The 15,281-nt window shown below is 42.2% G+C and overlaps 1 protein-coding gene across 2 annotated transcripts in view; it reads left to right on the top strand.

The window, feature by feature from the left end:
* The window catches only part of ASAP2 (ArfGAP with SH3 domain, ankyrin repeat and PH domain 2), a 1,186,778-nt gene that overhangs the window by 495,010 nt on the left and 676,487 nt on the right, over positions 1–15,281 (top strand). For both annotated transcript variants that reach the window (XM_086926365.1, XM_086926364.1), the window contains exon 13: positions 5,613–5,661. In XM_086926365.1, the coding sequence (XP_086782491.1) occupies positions 5,613–5,661 (49 nt within the window). The remainder of the gene's footprint in view (positions 1–5,612; positions 5,662–15,281) is intronic.

Below are 15,281 nucleotides of genomic sequence, written 5' to 3'. Positions count from 1 at the left end.
CCGGTCGCAGAAGGAAGACACTGCTAATGCGGGCCCAAGATGCCTTCGAGTAATGACATTTTGAATCGGGAGGGGGTGCAAGTGGTGAAATGCAGCGAACGCAGTGCACTCCCAAGGAATTCTGTGACTTTCGCCCACTGAGGTTATTGATGACCCATGAGCAATAACAAGGCAAAACTCACTGGAGTAAGAGTGCGAACTACACGAACCAGAAGGCCGATGGTGCGGCCACACCCACAAAGGGAAGTTCGTAATGGATAAAATTATGCACAAGCTGTGCCTTGAACACTTGCAGTCCCGAGGCTGCTGACGAAGAGGAAACTTGAAACGCGTTTGGTCGAGGGACAATTTTCTTGGAAAAGCCGGTCTTTTTGGAGGTGTAATTGCAGCATTTCATTAAATCAAGGCGAAATCTAATCCACTTGGTGTTCTTTCCACAGGGGCAACTCTAATGAATTTATGTTTGCGGCCTTGTCCGGTCGCGGAAGGAAGACACTGCTAATGCGGGCCCGAGATGCCTTCGAGTGATGACATTGTGAATCGTGAGGTGGTGCAAGTGGTGAAATGCAGCGAACGCAGTGCACCCCCAAAGAACTCTGTGACTTTCGCCCACTGAGGTTATTGATGACCCATGAGCAATAACAAGGCAAAACTCATTGGAGTAAGAGTGCGAACTACACGAACCAGAAGGCCGATGGTGCGGCCACACCCACAAAGGGAAGTTCGTAATGGATAAAATTATGCACAAGCTGTGCCTTGAACACTTGCAGTCCCGAGGCTCCTGACGAAGAGGAAACTTGAAACGCGTTTGGTCGAGGGATAATTTTCTTTGAAAAGCCGGTCTTTTTGGAGGTGTAATTGCAGCATTTCATTAAATCAAGGCGAAATCTAATCCACTTGGTGTTCTTTCCACAGGGGCAACTCTAATGAATTTATGTTTGCGGCCTTGTCCGGTCGCGGAAGGAAGACACTGCTAATGCGGGCCCGAGATGCCTTAGAGTGATGACATCGTGAATCGGGAGGTGGTGCAAGTGGTGAAATGCAGCAAACGCAGTGCACCCCCAAAGAACTCAGTCTTTCGCCCACTGAGGTTATTGATGACCCATGAGCAATAACAAGGCAAAACTCACTGGAGTAAGAGTGCGAACTACACGAACCAGAAGGCCGATGGTGCGGCCACACCCACAAAGGGAAGTTCGTAATGGATAAAATTATGCACAAGCTGTGCCTTGAACACTTGCAGTCCCGAGGCTGCTGACGAAGAGGAAACTTGAAACGCGTTTGGTCGAGGGACAATTTTCTTTGAAAAGACGGTCTTTTTGGAGGTGTAATTGCAGCATTTCATTAAATCAAGGCGAAATCTAATCCACTTGGTGTTCTTTCCACAGGGGCAACTCTAATGAATTTATGTTTGCGGCCTTGTCCGGTCGCGGAAGGAAGACACTGCTAATGCGGGCCCGAGATGCCTTCGAGTGATGACATTGTGAATCGGGAGGTGGTGCAAGTGGTGAAATGCAGCGAACGCAGTGCACCCCCTAAGAACTCTGTGACTTTCGCCCACTGAGGTTATTGATGACCCATGAGCAATAACAAGGCAAAACTCACTGGAGTAACAGTGCGAACTACACGAACCAGAAGGCCGATGGTGCGGCCACACCTACAAAGGGAAGTTCGTAATGGATAAAATTATGCACAAGCTGTGCCTTGAACACTTGCAGTCCCGAGGCTGCTGACGAAGAGGAAACTTGAAACGCGTTTGGTCGAGGGACAATTTTCTTTGAAAAGCCGGTCTTTTTGGAGGTGTAATTGCAGCATTTCATTAAATCAAGGCGAACTCTAATCCACTTGGTGTTCTTTCCACAGGGGCAACTCTAATGAATTTATGTTTGCGGCCTTGTCCGGTCGCGGAAGGAAGACACTGCTAATGCGGGCCCGAGATGCCATCGAGTGATGACATCGTGAATCGGGAGGTGGTGCAAGTGGTGAAATGCAGCGAACGCAGTGCACCCCCAAAGAACTCCGACTTTCGCCCACTGAGGTTATTGATGACCCATGAGCAATAACAAGGTAAAACTCACTGGAGTAAGAGTGCGAACTACACGAACCAGAAGGCCGATGGTGCGGCCACACCCACAAAGGGAAGTTCATAATGGATAAAATTATGCACAAGCTGTGCCTTGAACACTTGCAGTCCCGAGGCTGCTGACGAAGAGGAAACTTGAAACGCGTTTGGTCGAGGGACAATTTTCTTTGAAAAGCCGGTCTTTTTGGAGGTGTAATTGCAGCATTTCATTAAATCAAGGCAAAATCTAATCCACTTGGTGTTCTTTCCACAGGGGCAACTCTAATGAATTGATATATATATATATATATATATATATATATATATATATATATATATATATATATGTACACATATATATATATATATTTTTAATTAAAATGAAACATTCTTTTAAATTACATTATATTTAGAACTATATTAATATTACACATATATATATATATATATATATTTTTTAATTTTTTTTTATTAATAATTACCATATACACCCCCAAAAAACTAATCCCACCCTAGTCCCTTTAAATACCCCAGCACCCTTAAACACTAACCCATCCTGACCCTAAAGATACCCCTGTACCCCAAAACCCAAACCTACCCCTGAACCCTAAAAATACCCCTGTACCCCAAAACCCAAACCTACCCCTGCACCCTAAAAATACCCCTGTACCCCAAAACCACCCTTAACCCTAAAAATACCCTGTACCCCAAAACCCAAAACAACCCTTGAACCCTAAAAATACCCCTGTACCCCAAAACCCAAATATACCCCTGAACCCTAAAAATACCCCTGTACCCCAAAACAACCCCTGAACCCTAAAAATACCCCTGTACCCCAAAACCCAAACATACCCCATAACCCTAAAAATACCCCTGTACCCCAAAACCCGAACCTACCCCTGATCCCTAAAAATACCTCTGTACCCCAACACCCAAACCTACCCCTGAACCCTAAAAATACCCCTGTACCCCAAAACCCAAAACAACCCCTGAACCCTAAAAATACCCCTGTACCCCAAAACCCAAAACAACCCCTGAACCCTAAAAATACCCCTGTACCCCAAAACCCAAACCTACCCCTGAACCCTAAAAATACCCCTGTACCCCTTAAAAACCCCTGCACCCCATAACCCAAACCCACCCTTAAAATACCCCTGAACCCCAAAAACATATACTCCAAAACCCCAAACTAAAACCATATACTTACCTTACAACTTACCTTACACTTAACTTACACTTAAATATAAAAAAACATATTCTTTTACCAATCATGCTTTTACAACGATTTTTGTTGTAAAAGCATGCGTGATAAAAGCATATAATATATAATGGCATGCGTTGTAAAATCATGCGGAGTAACGGTACCTGCGTTATCATGGTATGAGGAGTAAAGGTATGCGGAGTAAAAAATGTGGAGTGACGGTATTTTACCGTTCAGAGAGTGAAAAGGTTGTTGAAATAGAGTATACTCACTGCTTGGACTTGTGGAATGGATGTGTTTAAGTTTGTTATAAAGAAAATGTGGGATTTTCACAACAATCCACATCCAGTAACTGGTGTGTCTTCTTTTACGTTGCTGAGAGGAAGATGTCCCCTTACGGATCTCATTTTGAGTTGGTTAGAAGATATGAAAAGTGGCTTTGTGTCACAAGAGAATTGTGTGAATTATGCTGAGGTTCATTCATAGGTGAGAAAGTGTCAACAGAAAACGGTCTTGTCATGAATAGATAAGAGAAGGTTTACGGACTGCATGAAGATTCGCACATTGCCATGTTAAGGAACATGGGAGGAAGAGGTAGTACAACTGAATGACACATTTTTGGACCATACAGAGTTGTTCAGGTTAAAAGAAATTCTGTAACACTTGCTGATGGATGGTGGTGAGCTGTTAGGAACGTGGTTCCATTGGAGATTTTCAAAAAGATTTTATAGGGGGAAAATTACATATTCCAGGAGATTAACAAAACTTTTTCGAATGAAGGCAAATCTAATGAACACAAAATCGTGGAATGTGAAGGTAAAAATTGTCAAGGTGACCATATTGTGCTATCAACTCCTTCCAACGATTCTGAGGAGTTTCAAGGTGCGGTTTTGATACAGTGTGAAACTCCTGGTAATCAGGAAGAAGGTTCTATGGAGAGAGGTGGTGATAATGTAAGAGATGCTATTAACTCCGGAGTGACGACTAGGATGGAACGCATTTATAGGAAACCAGGGTATTTGCAAGATTTTTTCCCTTAAATAAATAACAAACATAAGATATGTTATTTTTATTTTTGTTATAATTGTAGGAGATGTTTTAGTCAAACATCTCCTAATAATTTACAAATTATGTAAGTTTGTTGCATAAAATGCTTTCTATTTCATTTAATCTGTTCTGTGGGCTGCTTGAGATGAGTGAGCTCTGTTTTCGAGTATTACATTCCAGTTCCAGATTCCGACAGTTGAGAGTTGGACTGGAAAAACTTTGAATGTGTTGAGGTGGGCTCCTTTTCACCTGTACTAAATCTCTTCAATAACCACATTAGCTCCAATATGTAAAGAGTTCCTGCATGTACATTGGAAGGCTACTTATAACAGTGCCTTCACCTGAAAAATATTTAAAAATGCAGCTTCTTATCTAAGTAAGCCAGAACAGAAGTACCACTACGTTTCTCCTTGTTGACAATTTCTTTGTGACAGAGTTTTTCTAAAACTAAATGGATAAGTTGACTATCATACACACCTTTTCATGGCTCTGCCCCAGCTTACTCTACCCCCTTTCCACTGCCACTTCTTGACCCCCAATTTATTGGTTCCCAGAGTAAATTTCTTCCAATTCCAGCACCGCCTGTATACGCCGATTGTGCCTGTAAAGTTGAAATTAGCTTTTTTTTATCGAAACGACGATGAAGTTAAACCCAATGGAGGAATGAGGGTAAAATCCCTTGAATTCGGTCTATTCCGATTAGAAGAAAATGTGCTCCTAAATGGAATATTCCATCTACCTTGGTTTGTTACATTAAGTCCATGTTGAATAATCTTGTCCTAAATGATATATGGTCCCATGCAGAATGTCTGCTTCTGAGGGATTTGTAAATCCTAAAATTCCTTACTGGGGGAGACAGAAACTTAGTTTGTTCTAAAGATGTGCATCGTTGAGGAGAGTATGGTTGAAATACTTTTTTTAAAGTATGACATAAGGCATGTCAAGTTTTCTGCATTGTACTCAAAGAGGAAAACATGCTTGCTGTGGTTGTCTGTATATGGAAAGAATGAAAAGTGAGAAATTAGGCTAGTATAACTTAGTTGCTGTTACATTACATGTAACTGAAGGATGCTTGGTAAAGCCCTATATTATTTAATTTACTGCTGATGCAGTTAAGCGAATGTGTATCTTGAATTATACATTGGTTTTAACAAAAAAAATGTTAGTGTGTTAATTTTTTTATTGAAGATTTTTTTCTTATATGTATTGACATGGCTTGTTTTAGCTCACGATAATGACTGTCTAGAGTAAACCGTTATATATAATGTTTATAGTTTAAAATGCATGTTTTTTGTTTTTCAGATGATCGAACATATCACTTTCAAGCAGAAGATGAACAAGAGTGTCAGATGTAAGTGCAGCTGCGCTTTAAGAAGCTGATGGCAATCTCATATGATTAGAGTTTGATCCTTACCAGCCAGATATGCAAAAAAAAACTTTAGTGGGTGACTCTACCAGATAATATTTGCAAGTAGCTCCTTGTAGCGGATGAGAACCTTTTTATACCACATATAGCTTGGCTAGGAAAAGAGATGAATGAAATGAAAGTATTTGCCTAACACTCATTCCAAGCTCATCTTGATTACCGTGTGGCGATACCAGAATTTTGAGTCGCACATTCAGCTAAAGAGGTTTCTTATGGAATTTGATGAGTACATATTTGTGAATAAATTAGTGGTCATCCTTTCTGAGACCAAGATGCATTTATGTAGCTACCCGTGTAAGAAGCCCAGATGGCTTTAAAAAAATCAGGATTGAATATTTTGGCTGAGGCATGCATATGCCATGAAGAAACATTTTTCTAAACTTGTCTGTCCCTCAGCTAGTCCTATCCTATAAGTTGTTTGAACTAGTTGATGGTTAGGGGGCTTATTCATGGATGTGTTATTGATTTGACCTTGCTCAGTTCAGTGTACTCTTCCGAGATCAATGTTGGTCTTCGCTTTGCCACAGTTCAAGCTTGGTTCATTCAGAATGAATCTTCCAGCAACAGTCTCTGTCCTTTAAGCCCTGTAGGCGTGGCCTAGAGACTGCAATAGCTGTCTCATCAGCACTTATGAAAAAAGTGCATACGTGTGTGTATATATACGTTTATGTGTGTCTATATATCGTCTGTAACTGCCACACTTTACCAACATCCTCCACCTAGTAGGGCCGGTGCCTCGAACTGTTTGTGACCACTGCCTACAATTTTGTCAGAAACTCCTCTACAAGGAAGAAAGCAGCACTCCGTCAGTAAATGATGTCCCATGTTCAATTTTATTTGTGTGGTTAATGAAAACCATTAAAAAAATTCATTAATTTCACACAATAAACATACACTGGTGCAGATTTTATCATATCTATCAGTAAAATTATGAAATCGACGTGACATAGTGTTCTGCCACTTCCACATGATTCATTGAGTAAACATTATAAAATTACACAAAAACAATTTGAATTCATAGATGTGAAATAAAAGTACTCTCAATCATGCATATCAAGACACAGGCTTCATAAAAAAAGTTGTTTCCCCAAAGTGCATAGTGTGTGTAAAGTGGTATCAAATTTGCTACATCTCTTACACTTACAATTTATAGGTCTAAAATAAAGAAAAATTGATTTAAATCGGTTTAAAACGTGCATAGAGTATGTAAAGTGCTATCAAAATTACTATATCTCAGACCACAGTCGCATTTCACCATTGCATACTTTTGAGTCATAGATGAGGATGTCCCTCAGTTATAGGCCACGTCTTATTATGAAGCAAGTAAATCGTCATGAAATAATTCTGAATAATAAATACATTACAGTGCCTCAGGTCCATAGGTGCAAACATGATAGCTGCGTTTGGGACTGCCCTCTGGTGTTCTATTGGACATCAGGCCAGCAGAATCTCACACTTTATCCAATTGAATTGATCATATTACAAGTGCGGATAAAATGACCACTCAGGTTCATCATTGCAAACATAATTTGCAAGCAGTCGTCTCTAGGGTTCGGCACAATTTTGTTGCGAGTGAATAAAAGGTCCATCGAAGATTATCTTAAAATGCCTATTTAGTATATTATTGACAGGGGGCTGCAGTGCTCAAAAACTTCTTGAATGCCTGCATGAATTTCACAAATCTCCCCGGCAAAATTGGATGCTCTGCTTTAAGACTAGCGATTACAGCGGGTCTGCAAGAGCATATGCCCAGCAAATGGAGTGAGTTCCCGCCTTTCTTACAACGAAACCGACCAAAGGCAGAGAACAAAACCGGGTAAATGCAGACCATGTGCACAATTGTTTCTATAAATGTTTGGCAAAGACTACATAGTGTGTTGATATTTTTCCTTGTCATAGCGGATATGAAGTCTAAGTTTGGCAGCCCTCCAAACCTATTTTGCATGAGTTTTTGTTTGACATGTTTTGACATACAAACATTTGTAATTGGTTGCAGTCCCACTTAGACATAGGTGCTTAAGACCGATCAGGCATGCATATGTGAAGCCAATTTTTGTCTGTCTGTTAGCCGTGATTTTGGATGCGCCACTTTGAAAATTAACATTTTAAAATGTTCAAAAGTAATGGGGTTTACCCACAGTGCAGCTACTTGTAGGTTCTCTAATGATTGATCCAAATAGGCCCGAGCTGCAGATTGGCTATCAGGTATAGTTATTTCTAGACATAGTTGCTTTTCCAAGGAGTCAGGCCTTGTGGCGCCTACCTTAAAGCATGTTTTCAAGAAGGCCTAGTCTTTCCAGGGTTTGATTAAAAAGGCCGAACTCTAGACTAATATGTGCTGGAGAGGTGTGTTTTGGGGTATGAAAAAAACATCTATAGGTACTCCCTTTAAGTTTATCCATCAGGTTGGAATCACTTACAAGCATGACCTCTGGATGATCCATAGGCTAGTGTGGGCATCACTTTCAATGTTGTCAGAAAGTCTTCTCCAAAGAACAAAGCAGCACTAAGTCAGTGAAAGATGCCCTTTTTTTGGGCTACAAACCAGTAACACATTTAGACTTCAGCAAGCCTTTATCCGGTTAAAAGCATGCCCGGCTGCCCATTTAAAAAAAATAATAATAATAATAAATTGGCAAACTAGCACGAACAAGTTACGTCAAATAAAAAGGCAAAATATTAAGCGTATATCACTGTTAATCCACGCCCTGTTGATTGAAACAAACAAACATAGGTTGCTTTGTATAACATTACAATTAATCTTAGCATTGTGTTATATTCGAATCGTAACTTAACTTATCAATAATGGGAATGAAAATAAAACATAATGCATATATGGATTCATTTCAATATGATTCCATCAAGGCGATCAATGTTCAATACTGGAAATATAATGTATAAACATAATTTTTTTGCATAATCTGAAGATAAATATCGATGCATTCATCAGCCTGAAGGCCATCATTCATTACATAAACCTCCATCTGTAACCATGTGCTGTTAATCAAAACAACCTTTAATCTGTGAATATTGTTCCATTATGAAATGTACTGGTTGTTTGATGCTTAATTATATATTATTAAGCGTGAATATGTAAACCAATCACCCCCCATGATGACGAAAGTGCGATAATGCTAATTCACAGATATCCGGAATATCATATTTGAAAACAAAATAGAGTGAATTTAATATCAAGATCCAAAGCCCTCTACCAACATCTGTAGCACATCATAAATTGACAAATATCACATAATGCACATTCCAGACACTAAATGTAACCCCATAATTTTTTAAAGAATTTTCTTTTCATTTTCTTGAGGTTATAATACATGATATCTATTATTTTTATGCACAGTTTGATTTTACAATTATACATTATTGTTGTCGCATAACGGTGCATACAGTCATATAGCATTCAGCACCGTACCTGACTTAGCTTAAGCCTGGCGATCATTGGGTTGTTATCCTGCTAGTACATCAAAGTATTTATATTGCATGATATTGATGAAAAACACAACATTTCATTAACAAAACTTCCCTCTCATCTACCCTACTGGTTGGGCGCAAGAAAGGATAAATGTGTGCTGACTGGTTATCCAGTATTAGGGTATCTTTCATTGATTCACATGTCTGAATCATTCCCCGGTACATAAATAAAGTAATGTCCCATTAGACATACAGAATAATAGGCCAAAGACTTCACATTAGTAACATATCCAGGTCCTTTTGTAATAAGGACCGAACTATAGAGAGCAGCCAATCAGCTGCCACCCCTCTCTGGAACCTTCCTGGAAGGAGCTCTAGTCCCTCAGATTTTCTACCGCAAGTCGTGCTAAGGGAGTCTCCACTGAGAGATTGCACGTCGATGACCAGCACAAAGACTGCCTCTACTGTCTTTCCAGATCAATCTCCTAAAGACTGCAAGGTATGTTGGACTTTTTCTACAAAAACTTAAAAAGATTGTGAGGGAAGGCTTTTGACTTGGCTGCAGAGACTTAAGGACAAAGAAAACCCCTTGTCCTCTGAGGGGAGTGAAACATCATCGAACTCTTCTTCAAAAACTCCTCAGAAAAGGCACAGAGAAGTTTCTCCAGGACCTTCTATGCAGCAACCTGAAAAGAAGACGCAAAAACAGTCTTCAGAGGCTCCAAAGCTTAAGGATTTGCCTGCAAAAGTGTCTTCTCCTCTTCCAGGTTCAAAGAAGCCAGCTCCAGACCTTCTAACTCCACCGCCGAGGGTGAAGCACACTTTCAAAAAGCCTTTTATCAACCCTGCCGACGACCACCTTATCGACGATGGCATTGACGACGATGAAAACTCCACAGATTGTCATTGGAGTGACTTTGTTAACAACGTTGAGTTCAACACTATCAGTCTCGTCGGCGTTTCTTTCGTCGATGACACGTACCCCTTTGTCGTCGACGATTAAGATCAAGAAATTGATGACGACGACCGCGTCGACGGCAGCGTCGACGACTCGTCCAACGAGAAGTGCATCCTCGTCGATGAAGAGTGTTCTGTCGACGACCATCCCACGACGAGAAGTGCATCGTCGACAGCAGCGTATGTTACAATCAGCGACGATTCCTCGTCGACGATGTCTATACCGACGACGGCCTTGTCGACGACACCTACTTCAGGACTAAAAATTACATATTTTCGTCATAAAATTACAAAAAGGAGGCTGTCGCCTTCTCTTACATCACCCAGTAGAATTCAACCTTTGGCACCCTTGCACCTTTTGGATGAGGAGGAGGATTTGGATGAGGACAGCATGTTTAGGACTGCAATGTTAAGTATCAAGAGGATTCTGATTATGACGATCAGGACATGGATGAGCAGGAGTATTATCATGAGGACGCTCATCAGCAACAGCCACAGATGGTTTGTCTTCCTTCAGCCTTGGTCTCAGACCTACAATTCATGATGTCTGACTACAGAAAGAGGTTTCCTACCTCTGCGCGGTCTCCTGCTCCAGTGTTATCACCGACACAGAGAGTGCACGTCCCACATCCACCACCTATTCCTATTGAGGTGCCGGTGCCACCCCTTCCATCTATGGACGGTGAGGATGAAGGACAGGAAGAGGGGGAGCTTCAGGATACGCAGTCACACCATGACGAATGGGACAACTACGTTATCCCTCTTCCCGCATCGCCTTTACCTCCTCAGGCGGACTCACCTCCTGAAGATATAGGAGGTTTCCATAATCTCCTGGAGAAAGCATCCAACGATTCAAACTACCAATGCCCTCTCACCAACAAGACTGTATCTTTTACGACTTCAGGCAACCTTATAAAAAGTCTGTTAGATCTATGCCCATCATAGACTATATTTGGGATCAAGGCATCAAGATCATGCAAAATCCCTTTATAGTTCCTCCAGTTCTGCCAAGATTGGACAAGAAATAAAGGTCTCCAGACGACGCTCCAGCCTGCCTCATTGGGGATCCAAAGCCTGATTCAGTGATTACTCATACAGCGCGACGCAGATCTAAAATCCCTTATGTCCCACTTTCAGCTCCCCCGGATAAAGAGGGCAGGCGCCTGGAAAATATCGGGAACCGGTTTTCCTCTGTCAGTGCTAATGGTACGAGCGTCTAACTCACTGGCGCTATTGGGACGCTACAGTAGACAAATGTGGTCGGATATTGCACTATACTTGGAGTCTTTGCTGCAAGAATCTAAAGACAAAGCAATAAAGGTGCTTCTGGAAGGCGAACGGTCGGCTTCTTGAAATCATAGATTGCGCTATGGACATTGCATCAACTGGTTTCCGCCAACTGGCTGGTGCAGCGGTTCTGGGGCGCCAATGGTGGCTTAAGGAAACAACATTCCGACCTGAAATTCAAACCAAGATCCTTGATATGCCTTATGAAGGGCAACTCCTTTTTGGTACCCATATTGATGAGGCCCTCCATGGTATTAAAAAAGACATGGATACGGCCAGAGCCTTCAATATAAAAACACCAGTTTTCGTCGTTCAAGGGGTAGAAGACAATACTCTAAATAGAGGAGGCTACCAACAATATAGGTCTTCATATTCCTCCTCTAACCAATACAGGCCGCAGTTTCAGCAGAAACAACAAGCACAGACTTCATACAACAAGTCTTCTTTTTGCGGAAAAGCCTGATGGCAGAAAGATTCCGCACAACGTTAATGGCTTCTCTCTGCCGCCAGTCTGTTTCTTTTCCACCTTCCAGAGTGGATGGAACAATTTCCCACTATCTTCACAATTGGAGTCAAATCACAACGGGTCGTTGGGTTCTTCAACTGGTGCAGTTGGGACATTACCTGGAATTTGTCCAAACCCCACCCCCAACGCCCCCCAACATATGAATCACAAGCATCTGCACCTCTTATTCATGGAAATACCAGCGATGCTCCAGAAGTGTGCTATGGAACGAGTACCTGTCCATCAAAGAGGACAAGGTTTTTACTCCTGGTTCTTTTTGGTACGAAAGAAGGAAAAGAAATGGAGACCGATCCTAGATTTGAGAAGTCTAAACAAATACTTCAATCATTTTGCATGGTCACTATACAGTCCTACAGCTCCTCAATGTGATGGGCTACTTGGCATCCTTGGACCTCCAGGATGCCAACTTTCATATTCCGATCCACAAAAGGCACCAAAAGTTTCTGCTGTAGCTGGCAGATATTACCAATTCCGGATCATGCCTTTCGGGCTCAAGTCAGCCCCACTCATCTTCACAAAATGCCTTTCGCCAGTGGCTGCATTTCTCAGGCAACAGCATCACCAAATCTTTTCATATCTCGATGACTGGCTCGTCAAGGCACCCTCTGTCAACAGCGCGAGAAGGTCTTCCAAAGCCTCTCTGCGGCTTATCAAAAGATTAGGTCTTACCCTCAACCCGGACAAGTCAGTTTTACAGCCTTCTCAGCGGATAACATTTCTGGGAGCTGTCCTAGATACAGTCCTGAAAAAAGCTTATCCATCGCAGGAGCGGCAACAAAAACTCCTACGATTGGCAGAACGCATGCGCATAAGAAAGTCTCTTTCAGTGCGCCTCTTCAAATCCTTCCTCGGAATTATGTCTTCCTACAACCTCCTGGTTCCATACTGTTGTCTCCGCATGCGTCCTCTTCAAGAGGCACTCTCCGCACAATGGAATCAAGTCAGCGGATCCTTCGACGACACCATACAGGTGACTCCTGAGACGGTCGCCGCTCTCAACTGGTGGATTCAGCCACACAATCTGTCTTGAGGCCTATCCTTCCTGACTCCAGCATCTCCCAGGTTATAACCTAGAATGCTTCTCTGGAAGGTTGGGGTGCATTCCTTCAGGAGCTTCAGATCAGCGGGAAGTGGTCGCCTCCCGAGCAGAGACTACACAAAACTTCCTAGAACTCAGAGCTGTCTACCTAGCCCTCCTAACTTTTCTTCCCAGAATAAAAGGTTCACAAGTGCTTGTCAGGAAGGACAATACTACAACAATGCACTACCTGAACAAGCAGGGAGGGACTCGTTCATTCTCACTCAAGAATCACAAAAAATTTGGAACTGGTCTCTTCAGAACAAAGTTTCTCTACGAGCGGAGTGCGTTTGAGGAAAAGACAATGCATTGGCAGACTCACTGAGCAGAATACAGCCCACCTGCCATGAGTGGGAATTAAACCAACACACTCTCAACAGCATCTTCTCTCTGTGGGGCAAACCCCTGTTGGATCTTTTCGCCACACCGCAAAACGCCAAATGCCAACACTTTACAAGGTGGCATCCCCAACCGGGATCTCTGGGGAATACATTTTCAATAGCATGGTTTGGCATATTCGCCTACGCCTTTCCGCTGATTCCACTGATCCCCAGGATCCTCAGGAAGATGAAGGCAGAACCTTGCACGCTGATTCTAATAGCACCAGCATGGCCTTGCCAACATTGGTTCACTGAGCTTCATCTCCTCTCCCTGCAAACACCAATTCCATTGCAGCTGTTTCCATCCCTCCTCACAATGAACAAGTGACAAAGCAAGCACCCGGACTCAGCATCTCTCGAATTATCGGCCAGGCTCCTGAGTTCCACGAGTTTCAAGATTTGAACATTCCTCCGGAATGCAGAGCTGTCCTATCATGTGCCAGAGCAGAAAGCACAAAAAGGACTTATTCCTTTAAATGAAAGAGATTCTGTATCTGATGCATGTCTGCTAAGGTGCACCCTTTCTCATCCTCTCCAGAAGAGATATTACCATACCTCCTTCATTTGGCTACTTCGGGCCTCGCCCACGCTTTTATCAAAGTTCACCTGGCAGCAATATCCCGTTTCAGGAGATCTTATTGTGGACCTTGTCTTTGGTCAAACAGATTAATAAAACAGTTTCTCAAAGGTCTGTTTGGGACTTTCCCTCCTGTAAAGTCGCCACCTCCAACATGGCAACTAAACACAGTACTTGCTCAGCTGTTAAAGAGCCCTTTTGAGGCGATACACAGGGCTGACCTCAAGTTCCTATCTTGGAAGACTGCCCTCCTCTTAGCACTTGCATCTGCAAGCCGAGTTAGTGACCTTCACACTTTCACGATACAAGATCCCTTTTTACAATTCAAAAATGTCAGGGCAATTCTTCGGACTAACCCAAAATTTATTCCAAAAGTACCATCGGACTTCCACCTAAATGAGCCTATTGTCTTAAAGACTTTCTTTCCAAATCCTCTAACGGCAGCAGAGAGAGCTATCCATTCTCTAAATTTAAAACGCTGCCTTAAATTCTACCTTGACAGAACAAAAACTTTTTTCCTGCAAATCCAACCAACTTTTTGTGGCTTACAGCTTACCCAGGAAGAGTTTCCCTCTCACAAAGCAAAGCATTTCCATATAGATCTCTGGTGCTATGGTCTTCTGTAACCAGCAGGCTGGTCAACCTTTACAATCACGGATACGTGCCCATTCCACTAGGGCAGTCTCTACTTCTACGGCACTATTTGAAGGTGTGCCCATCACGGAGATTTGCAGAGCGGCAACATGGAAGACGCCGCATACATTTACCAAACATTACTGTTTGGATACTGAACTCACGTAGGATGCTGGAGTGGGACAGGCAGTGCTGCGTCATTTATTTCGATAAAGGTGAGCCTTCCTTCCCACCAACCTTTCTCTTATTTTTCCACGCACATTTCCTTATCACCATTATATCTTTTGATACACTTGCAACGTATTGCTTTGCATTTAAATGTTGTGATGTTTGCATATGTATATACATAGATATATATATGCATTTGTTAACCAGTGTTTCATGCTCTTTATGCTAAAGGAAATGTGCCTATCATTGCTTTCTACTCTGATTCACGCATGTGAATCTATGAAAGATACCCTAATACTGGATAAGAAATGCGTTACTTACCTGTAACAGTAGTTATTTATGTACTGGCGACTCCCATCCCGACGGCGGGGAATGATTCAGGCATGTGAATCTATGAAAGATACCAATACTGGATAACTGCAGTTACAAGAAAGTAACGCATTTCTTATTGCACGTCTGGCTGACTTCGTAGACACATGGGTCTGAGTCTTTGAGGGAGCCATATATTTAGTG

This window comes from Lissotriton vulgaris, chromosome 6, assembly GCF_964263255.1.
Source record: "Lissotriton vulgaris chromosome 6, aLisVul1.2, whole genome shotgun sequence".
Classification (NCBI taxonomy): domain Eukaryota; kingdom Metazoa; phylum Chordata; class Amphibia; order Caudata; family Salamandridae; genus Lissotriton; species Lissotriton vulgaris.
This window is presented reverse-complemented; position numbering and strand designations above follow the sequence as displayed.